The sequence below is a fragment of the Hippocampus guttulatus genome, chromosome 2 (assembly GCF_054856545.1).
Source record: "Hippocampus guttulatus isolate MCC_2025c chromosome 2, RoL_Hgut_1.0, whole genome shotgun sequence".
NCBI classification, from domain to species: Eukaryota; Metazoa; Chordata; class Actinopteri; order Syngnathiformes; family Syngnathidae; genus Hippocampus; species Hippocampus guttulatus.
The window spans coordinates 8,294,254-8,305,204 of NC_141262.1; the positions used below are offsets into that span (position 1 = coordinate 8,294,254).

Sequence of the window (10,951 nt, forward strand, 5' to 3'; positions counted from 1 at the left end):
CGAAAGCCTGGTGCTTCTTTTTGTTTGGTCAGTGATGGGCTACAATCAACAATTTAAGATAGCTCTTGCGACGTTTGGTCCATCGTGTTTCATGGTGTTTTGTTTGGTTGCTCCTTGAGATTGTCTGAAGCTAATTGCACTAAACCTCATGCTGTGAATGAGTACCGGTATTTAATTTTTAGTGTTATCAACAATGATTGTGATCCAAAACGAGAGGGCGAGGTACAGGAGGCGGTGGCTGCCGAGGCTGCGGTGGGGGGCGCTCTTGTGCGTGATGGTCCTCATCTACGGCTCGCATGCCCCGCTTATCTCTCTGAGCAAAGTCGAGGGCCGCGTCCCTTTCGACCCTTCCTCATGCGTCGTCATGATCGAATTGGCCAAGCTACTCGTGTCTTTCGCTGCTCTCGTTACGACCGGGGGCATTTCTGCCTTACTCGCCCCTACCTCTCTGTTCCGAGTGGCCCCCTACGCCCTCCCCGCCGCGCTATACGCCCTCAACAACAACCTGGTTGTTCTCATGCAGGCTTATATGGACCCCAGCTCTTTCCAGGTTCTCAGCAACCTCAAAATCGCCGCCACTGCTCTGCTCTACTCCCTGTGCTTGGGCAAGCGGCTGCGCTGGAGTCAGTGGGTGAGTCTGGGACTCCTCATGGCAGCAGGAGTGTGCCACAGCTACTCCAGCCTAAACGCCGCAGACGTGGGCACTGCACAGCGAGGGCCCAAGCTTCATATCACAGGCCGGGGGCTCTTCCTCATGCTGGTGTACTGCTGCGCATCTGGGCTGGCGGCGGTTTATACAGAGCGGGTGCTGAAGAGTCAGAAGCTGCCACTTAGCCTGCAAAATCTGTACCTCTATGTTTTTGGCGTGCTCATCAACGGGTTGTCTGCCCTCTCTGCCCTTGCGAGTGACAAGAGCTTTTTGGAAGGATACTCGTGGACAGTCTGGGCTATCGTAGCGGGGCAGGCGGCTAACGGCCTCCTGATGTCTGTCGTGTTGAAACACGGCAGCGGCATCACTCGGCTCTTCGTCATCTCCTGCTCCATGTTGGTCAACGCTGTGATGACATGGGCAGTTTTAGGGCTGCAGCTTACTTTCTTCTTCCTGATACCACTCGTCATGGTCGCCTTGGCAGCTTTTCTTTACTACACGTAGTTGGCGTCTTCACAAAAAACTACAATCACTCTTTTTTTGTTTTGTTTTGAACTCATTGTTTGGTTTCTCATATTGTTATCTTGCTTTTTTAAAAAACACGTTTCTGTGGGTAATAACATGAAAACTAAACTTCTTGACAAATCATTGCAATTGTTACTTCCACACTCGCTGGCCAATTATGTACAGATTACGCATATCTAAGGTAAGAATATACTGTGTATATACTGTCTGCCCTTAGATAGCACTGTGTAAGCCATCCATCCATTTTATATCGTGCCCGTCCTTATTAGGGTCACGGGGTGAGCTGGAGCCTACCTGACCTGACTTTGTACCTTTTGTCCAAAGTCAGCTGGGGCAGCCTTGAGATCATCCACGACTATAAAGTGGACAGGTGCTACGGAAAATGTTTGGATGGTTGCATTTAATTACTTTAACAACACTGTCAATTACCACCACAGTAATAGCCTCGAGCTGCATATACCCAATGAATTGTCCAGTGTGTGTATGGCATCATTTTCAATGTTTTATAAGTTTCATTCATGATTCCCCTATGGTTTGAGTGACAAATGATGCAAATAAATGTCACATGCCAAGTTGTGTCGCTTATTTATAATCATAAGGTCCAGTGAATTATCATACACCGACATCTTTTATTCACATTTACCCAGTTTCGGGAGGTATTGCACAAGCCCAGTGTTCACCTTGCTTGGTTAGCGTATCCTTCAACTCCCCCAGAGCTGTAAAAGGGGGAGGGGGGGGGACAAACAAACGACAGAACAATTTCTGTAAAGCACAGTGTAAGAAGAGCAAGTGTAGACCTAAACCCACCTTTACGCAGTTGTTGGTTGTCAGCATGCAGCTGGTGGTTCTGAGCAGATAGATAAACGGCGTCGTGCACAGCCTCCAGGAGCACGCTTCTGTATCTGGCCTCAGATGTCCTCCTCAGATCCTCGCTCGATTCATGAAACCTCCTGAACACCTTCAGAGACACATTTACACGAAAGCAAAAGAAAAAAGCCTGGGAAAAACATAACATGATTGCACGCTTCATTCTCAGTCTCGAGAGAGTTTCAAATGAGCTACCAGATTGACCATAATTTGATTTACAGTGCTTTAATCCATATAAAGTACCAGTAAAGAACAACTCCGGTCTCACAAACGCATGTACAGCCTGCATGTTGTGCGTTGCCCCATCCTCCACACACAAAGCCATCTCGGATTAAAATTTGCTGCTGACCAGTGTTATTTGTATTTGATCACAAGTGGGCAGTGTATACGAATCAACATTTCAATAGTAATAGAAAAATGTAAATGTGTCAACCTGTATTAATACAGAGCAGTTATTGTGTATTAAATAAATGTCTCATAATCCTCATGCCATTTTGTGTCCGTCCTTCATTTAACCTTCTTAGACTTTTAATCCTGATGCCAATTAGGGTTGTAGTATTTTGAAACAGTTTTGATCACTTTTTGGCATCATTTCATTGGACATTGTGCTGGTTCTTCTGTGCATGATTGGCCACTTGGAGGCAGTATAATACAAAGACACGCATGGCGTACTATTCACAACCGACTCGGTAAGCTGCTGTAATATTAGCGATTTTTCGTGATTCCTTGCTGACCATAAAGAATACATGTCAGTGTGATGATTGTTTGTCGACATATGTTGTTATATTATGATAGATAAATAATACGATATAAAATAAAATTACTTCATGTTTTGAAGGGGAGGGTAAACTGTAACCCACAGTCAAGGAGACAATAGCCCTCCACCCGCACTGATATTCAACACAGTAGCACATACGAACAGTATAGTAAAAGAGTAGACTGAATATGAATGACTCCGTTTACATTTGTGTGTTGACTGCCTACGATGGTTGGACACACCTGGAGGCTCTCTTCCCTCAGATGTCGCAGCTCATTTTGATGCTTGTGACGCAGCTCCAGCAGGTCCTTGTGGGCCTGCTGGGCCTCCACTCGCAGGGCCTCCATTTGCAGCACCAGAACCCGTCTCTCACTGCTCATTACCAGCAGCTCTCTCTGCAGGCCGTCGCTCTAACAAAGTATATTCAGATTGATAATTTTCCTCCTTCATTTACAATCGTGTGTGTTCATAGTTTTGGTCACAATACCCCCAAAATGCACTGATTGATATACGTCCCCCCCCCCCCCCCCCCACAAGGAATCTGCTTAACAAGTGACTCAGCATTCTCTCCGAAGATAGATAACACACTGAATAATACAGTTTGAAACATTTACAGCTCATCTCATTATCTTACTGGAAGCTGCTCGCTCGTCAAGTCTCTCTCCATTTTCTCCACCTCCCGCTGAATTAATCTCCTGCTGAGCTCCTTCAGTTGCCTCCTACGCTCGTGTGCATGGCAGTCTTCCAACTGATACTCATCATTTAACTTTAAAAAAAGAAGAAGGGGGGGAGTGTCTTGTGCATACAAATAGGCTTAAAATGATGAAAAAGGCACAAAGGAGATGAAGGGTGTTACTTGACAGAGGTCACATTTTTCTGCAGGAATGTTTTTTATCGGTTCCTCTCTGAGAGTCTCCAGCAACTGCAGAATCCTCGATATGCTCTCCTGGACTTTCTCCACACTCCCTGTCGCTTTTGCAGACATGAGAAATACGACATATCGGTACACTCAGTGGCCACATCATCAGTTCCACCTTTCCAATACAACAAAATATCAAAAGGTCTGCCTTTAAACGAGAGATGGTCAGTCTCAGTTTGGATTGGCACAAAGAATACGTCTCTTGACGAGAGGTTTGTTATTCCTGCAAATATATGGATTTTTTGGGGGGTGTGCTAAACAAATTTATTGTGGAACATGTTCACATTTTGTGTGGAACAGTATCCATTATATGAGACGCTTATCGCTCATGAGGATTTTAAACAAGAGTGCAAAAAAAAAAAAGTTTAATTTAAGGGTCAATAAACTTCTACAATCTCCGCTTGGTAGATGAACACACCTGCTTCATCTGCGCATGTGCAGGAGTAATGAAAAAACAAACAAACGATATACTGTATGTGGGAATGGATTTAAAATATTGTTGATGATTGATCATCAGCTAGAAACTGTGATGTGACAGGCTGAAATGCTCAGGGTGCACGAATAACGCGTGACTCGAGGCTATAACTGTAGATTGAATTGTATGCATTGAGCTGTATTATTACTTTTATGGGCCTGGCTGCAGAAAACACTGAGGGCTGCCCCCTAGAATGCGGTGTGGTCGTTTACAGCTCTGAATTTCTAATGAAAGTTTTCACTGGTGTACAAATGTATTGAACTCTAACAGGCCTTTGTAATGGTTACTTATTTACAACCATGAAAGAGGAAATTAGGTGCCGAAAATGAGAGATGTAAGATAATGGGGATATAAGACAGCTACACGTCGCATTTCAAATGCCAGGTTTTTGTGATTTAACAAAATAAGATAAAGACAAATAATTTCCACCACTCATTTAACCTAACATGTACAATTTATTTTTTCATTTTATGTAGAGCCATGCTTCACTGTGGGTATGGGGCTGTTTTGATGATGAGCAGCGTTGCCTTCGCGTCAAACATCCATCCATCAATAATTCTAAGAGGCTAGCGGCTAGCCTCTTAGAATTATGCTCAAAAAGGTTCAACTTTGAATTCATTGCACCATGTCACAGTATGTGTTTGGGGAAATTCTGTGAAGCATGGTGGTGGCAGCATTGTGTTTTGGGGCTGGTTTTCTTCATATGGAAGTGGGACCTGAGACAAAGACGGCGGAAGGAATTATGAACAGTTGGAAATATCGGCCAGTGTGATCACAAATCCTTGAGGCTTCTGATCGTAAATAACCTCCCCCAAAAGACAGGAAAAAGCCCAAAAACAGCTGAACTTTATTTGGGGTTAATCAGAGGCATTCTAAATGGTGACAGTTGTGTGCTCAATCCCATTTAACCTAAGTTTGTCTGTATTGGATCTTTCTGAACACAGCCACAATCAGTTCAAAGAGGGTGTGCAAACATTTTAATTTTTTTTTTTAACTTTTCTTCTGAAAAGACAACAAAAATAAAACCAATCAATTGATTATTATAAATCAGCACGTTGACCTCACAGCTCCGGCCTTCCTGTGTGGGGTTTGCATGTTCTCCCCGTGCCCGCGTGGGTTTCCTCCCACACTCCAAAAACATGCATGGCAGGCTGATTGGACACTCTAAATTGTCCTGAGGTGTGAGTGTGGGCGTGAATGGTTGTTCGTCTCTGTGTGCCCTGCAATTGGCTGGGAACCGGTTCAGGGTGTACCCAGCCTACTGCCCGAAGACGGTTGGGATAGGCTCCAGCACCCCCGCGACCTTTGTCAGGATAAAGCGGTTCAGAAAATGGATGGATGGATGGATGACTATTATAAGTAAGGCATCACATTCACCTTGGAAAAAGTGTTGAAATTGTGATCTTGGTCTCATTTTTTTTCATTTGGATAAGGGTATGTCGACTTTATATCCACTGTAAAACCATTATCGTAAAAATATCATGAAACTACTGAGAATTTTGTTCATATTGGTGGAATTTGTGGACATCTCTTACGTTGGATCTTATGTGATTGTGCAGGAGTACTGAAGTGTGAAGTGTCCTGTTACCTCTTACGTGTGCTTCCATTGCCTGCCTCAACTCTTTCTGCAAGCTTTTCACGGCGTCTGAACTCTCTTTGGGATGGATGTTGTGACCTCCAGATAAGAGACCATGTATTTGGCTCTTTTGGGACCCGCATAGCTGCCAAACCAACAGAATATTTATTTTGAGGGTGTGGGAATAAAACCACTGGTGGTACAAATACTTTTTTTTTTATGTATTTGTGCTTTTGAGTATTTACTTACTTCTGTTGCATTCATTTGAAAATAGCTATCTGTACTTCCAACTCATGACTTTGCAAGGTTATTATAGCAAATGGAAACTCGTGAAATAACTCAAAGTAAAAGTGAAAAAGACATTTTTGTTGACAAAATAAAAATGAAATGCTTGGAAAAAAACCCCCAACCTATCTTGCATTGATAAAACGAACTGGCTTTTGTTTCAGGATTCAGTCATAAATGTACTGTATTTCTTTTAAATTAAAACTGAATCTAACAACTAAAATTCAAAAGGAAATAAAAACAAATTTTAATGAAACGTCCCCAAACAATTATATCCTTGTTCCTTTGTCCAAAGTAAGATTGTATTTTGTGTCTATACTTAAGTCCTGAACGGCAGTAGTTTTGCCAGCCCTGGTTTAATGGCTGTATATGGAAGATTCAAACCTTAAGTTTAATCCTCTTTGAAGCTTCCCTTTTCTTCTGCCACGACTGCTCTTTCACAATCTGTTGAAGGAACCGCTCACTTATGAGTTCAATATGTTTGATGCATAGTTCAATGTTGATGTTACAAATGACCTGCAGGCTTCGGATGAGCTCAGCCAGCCTGTGGATGTTACACGTCCCATCAGCCGCGTCTGACATCATCGCATGTCTCAGCTCCACAATACGACCTCGGATCTCTTGCTCCCTTTTCTCTGGGCTCCAGCAAAATCGGGAGGCCCTTGTCACTAACCGCTTCACCTTTTGGGCCAAAGCTAAAGCAGATGGCGTCTCATCATCTAAATCGCCTGCAATGAGGAGGAGTAAGATTTATGATTTGAGCAAAGGTTAGATTTGAGGTGGGGAGAAGCAGAGCAAAGCACCTCGAGGTTGGATAAAGTAGATGAGCGCTGTCCTGTTATTTCCTCTAAGAGCGTCGTTGAGAAGGCAATGCAAGAGTGGGTCGGTTTTGGTGGCTTCACTTGGGATTTGATCCATAACCTTCAGCAGCGGGTTGACGCTGGAGACATGACGCAAAACGACAATGCTGCAACCGATGATATAGAACGGTAAGGAATTTATGAACCGTTTCTTTCATGTTTTTGATTGAAAACATCTATCCTCGCGGACAACACCCTCGGCTGGCCGTCAGTCAATTGCAGGGCACGTATCGAGTTACGACTAAGGTACAAAATAACTGCTGCTCAATCGCTTGTTCACGCTAAGAGATTGCGGGCATAACGTAAGCGTAGAAGTAGCAGAGACCAGCATATTTAAGAGTGTTTTGCGTTTTAGGTAGAGCCGGTTTTCCCCGTGAAATGTCTGCAAGTGTGTTAATAAGTTTCAAATGACGGCGATAATGGAAGTGTGAGAGGAAGCATTACTGAATAACTAATCTTATCACTCCGCCACAGGTCAAGAGCATTTTCAGTGATGCTTTACATTTCCATGAATGTATCTTTGATGGTGATTAATAAACATACCGCTCCTTTTTTTCCACAGTGTGCAGAAACGACCCAGATGCAAGGAAATGCAAAGTTGAAAAGAGTTTTGTCATAAGCGGCATGACTGCTTCTTGTGGTCAGGGGTTGCCAAGCCGATGCCCTAAAAGGCCTAAATATTGTCTTAAAGACGCAAATGTCAGCCATCGCGGAGCATCTCAGATTTGATTCATCACAGTGCACTGGCATCTGTTTGCATATGAAGGGGGGAAACTGTTGGACATAAAATGCATAAAATGGATGCGTTATGGTTGGAGTTGTGAAGATTGACTACTATGACTTTTAGTGTAATCATATTTGTGCATCAGTTAATCTGGACAAATCATGTTTGCTCATTGTCATATCTTCTGAATTATCTTAGTCAAATTCACTTTACAGCTCTCTTTAAGGCAATATACATAACGAAGACTACTTTGTACGAATTGGGCATGTTGTCAACAGACCCCATCAGGGTTGTCCAATTGGCTCCTCCCACCAGACCAAACACCCGCAGTCTGCTGCTACAGAGCTGAAAGGCCACTTCATCCTCTTGGAGTTTCCACTCCACCGCCACTGTGAAAAGCCAACTACATCTGCGGAACACAAAAGCAGTCGATAAATAATAAAATACCCCCCCCCCCCCCTCCCCCAAAAGCAAGACAGGCTAATAAAGGTGAGTCCTTTTTCGTTACGTGATGTAGTCAAACACTTAATTCTAGGTTGTGTAACCGCCACTCTGTGCGAGTCTCTGCCAGACACAGTCAGAGTTCGTTTGACCTACCTTGTCGAAATGAACTCTTCTTTGGCCTTTTGTGCTTCCCTGCATGTTTTATAGAGCGTGTAGGCTTCCTTTGCAGAGTCTACGCACACCTCGCCCAAACCTCTGATAACACTAAGTGGAAAACAAAAGTCAATTTCTCAATTTAATTAAATCAAAATATAGTTAGTATTTGTATTTGGATTGGGATTACAGTGTTTCCCAGATTTTAAAGAGCAAAGGCACAATGCTTACGTAAATTATGAGCAGTCATTTGCCAATACATATACTAGCTAAATTACACCATTTATTCCATGAAACCGTTTTCATTTATTCCTAACAGCCTTTTCTGTTGCTGGTCCCTCTCTCTGGAATGACCTCCCACTGAACATTCGGCAAGCCTCCTCGCTCCCATCTTTGAAACCTGCCTCAAAACTCACTTGTATTCTTTGGCATTTGACTCAGCATGACTCAGTTTTGTTCTTGGTTTTGCTGTTCGGTGCTTTCTACCGTCTTTGTTACCGATTTGTTGCTTTACTGTTGTATATGTTAGTTGCTCCAGGTACAGCACTTTGTATGCAGCGATGGCTGTTTGAAAGCGCTCTATAAATACAGTAGAGATGAGTTGAGGTGAGTATTCTCTTCATTTCTCAACATTTCTTTTGGCTGCACTGCTTCCAGTACATGAATGTGTGTAGGTTAGAATTTTAAGATTTCAGTCTCTGTGTTGCTATGTCAAATCTGCTTAGGCCAGGGTCTTCAGAATCGATAGTGCTGGCCGATTTACAGTAACTTTGTCCTCACAAAGTCAGCGACCTGGCTCTTAATGACACCGTCATATTTTTCCGTCCTCTGGTTGGTTAGAGGAAACTTGTGACATTCAACTTCGACGAGCATAACACGCTTGTAGCAATCTGCACACATTAATATGTTTAATAATCAGCATCTTTGGTGAATATAAGGCATTCTACTTGAATCCTTTATAGTTTTGTCATGTTATGCAGTACATGTTGGTGCTGAACTGTTCCCGGTCTTGTACGTAACACTGTTGTGTTCAGGGTTCGGAGGCTTACTTTTAAAATGTATTCCAGTACAGTTACCTGTTTAAAAAAATTTAGTTAGTAATGTGATCCAAGTACAATATTAAATCTCAGGGCACACCACGATATAAAAGTGCCACAAAAGGCTTAAACAGCAGATATAAAAAGTCTACACACCCCTATGTTGCTCTACTTTTTTCTTTCTTTTTAAAAAAAAATACACACACTCTCTCTCTCTCACACACACACACACACACACACACACACACACACACACACACACACACCAAAACATCAGGAAAAGCCCACTAAGACTGCTGAACGTTATTTGTTATATATATTTTTTCTTAATTAAATTTATCTTGGCCTCTTTTTTAATTTTACAAAAACCTTGGTGTGTAGTCTTTTAACATCCACTCTATACCGAAATATAGTAATGCCACATCCCAATTTACACATAGGGTACTTTGTGTGAAATCTGGACCCGTATAGGTGAATACAAAGCTATTATTTTGTTTGAATGGCAACACATGGATACACAGGTTAATGACATCTTCTGCTGTGGTGATGCATTACGGTATCTGTAATTGTTCTACCTGTCACTATAAATCATGAACAGAGATACTTGGACGAGTAAGCAAGTGATACAGTTCGAACCAATTAAGAGAAATGGGATAACTCCTTGTAGCACTTCTGATGATCTCTGTGGCACAATGGTTGGGAACTGCTGATTCACACTCACCTTCCCAGGACTGGATGAGGGACAAGTTCGAGAGTTTGTGCATCAGGGTTCAAGAGATCATCCACAATACCATCTGGATGAAACTGTGGTTGGGGGGGGGCAGGGGGGGGGGCAAAACAACTTATCCACAATGTTGTGTCTATACTGGTGTCACACAAAAACAAACAAACAAACCTGAAGGTAGGAAACAGAGACAAACATCTCATCTTTCACAGGTGGCATCACATGACTGAAGACATTTGTCAACACCTGAGAAAAACACAAGGTAGGCAATGAACATCGTATGTGACCAAAAAGCTATTTCCCTACCTTTATTTAAAGATACCAGTTACATATTTTATATTAGAACAACCTTAGGACGGACACACTATTGAACAAAATGTAACATAAAGTATATACTGTATGCTTAAATACTGAGGATCATCTCAATTCACTCACACCGACTGCTGTGTGAAATCTAGGCTTGTTGAGTTGAACATGATACAGGTTAATTGGAAGCTCTCTCATCTGGTGAAAGGGCATTTAGTTGTTCTACCTGCCACTATGTGTCAATTGTATAGATAGATGAACAAAGAAACACAATTTGTCGTCAATAAACGACACATTCCCCTTAATAGAGGTCATATTTACTTTGATGATAACACGCCCCTAGTTGAAAGTTGAGGCAATGTTACAAAACTGAAGCAAACCTGTTGCACAATAACGTCGTCAATCAGAGTGCCAACGCTCTCCATGGAGGCTCCGCATATGAGCAGTGACACGCTGTAACCTTCACATGTGCAATCAGTGAGCGGCTGCAGCAACTCCCCGTGGAACTTCTGTCGGTGACACATACTCGAGTTTAAAGCCTGGACATGTTGCTGGCCTCTATTGTGAAAGAATACTCAATTTGAAAAGACGTGTTGTTACCTGCATGTTTTCCACAGTCACGGCTTGGTCGAACGACAAGCGCTGTAGTT

At 42.7% G+C, this 10,951-nt stretch overlaps 2 protein-coding genes across 2 annotated transcripts; one reads left to right on the forward strand and one right to left on the reverse strand.

The window, feature by feature from the left end:
- The first annotated feature begins 193 nt into the window (after positions 1–193).
- On the forward strand, positions 194–1,746 carry LOC147208387 (putative UDP-sugar transporter protein SLC35A4). The gene has a single exon (XM_086134162.1). The coding sequence runs from the start codon at positions 194–196 to the stop codon at positions 1,151–1,153; it is 960 nt and encodes a 319-aa protein (XP_085990288.1). The 3' UTR covers positions 1,154–1,746.
- A 45-nt stretch (positions 1,747–1,791) lies between these two features.
- Positions 1,792–10,726, reverse strand: LOC147208388 (uncharacterized). The gene is given in 15 exon segments (XM_086134187.1): positions 1,792–1,890; positions 1,982–2,132; positions 3,041–3,208; positions 3,433–3,564; positions 3,655–3,770; positions 5,354–5,356; positions 5,781–5,913; positions 6,438–6,497; positions 6,570–6,781; positions 6,857–6,993; positions 7,918–8,046; positions 8,235–8,345; positions 9,993–10,077; positions 10,118–10,241; positions 10,682–10,726. Coding segments are annotated over 15 exon segments (1,683 nt in total). The 3' UTR covers positions 1,792–1,813.
- Positions 10,727–10,951: the final 225 nt, after the last annotated feature.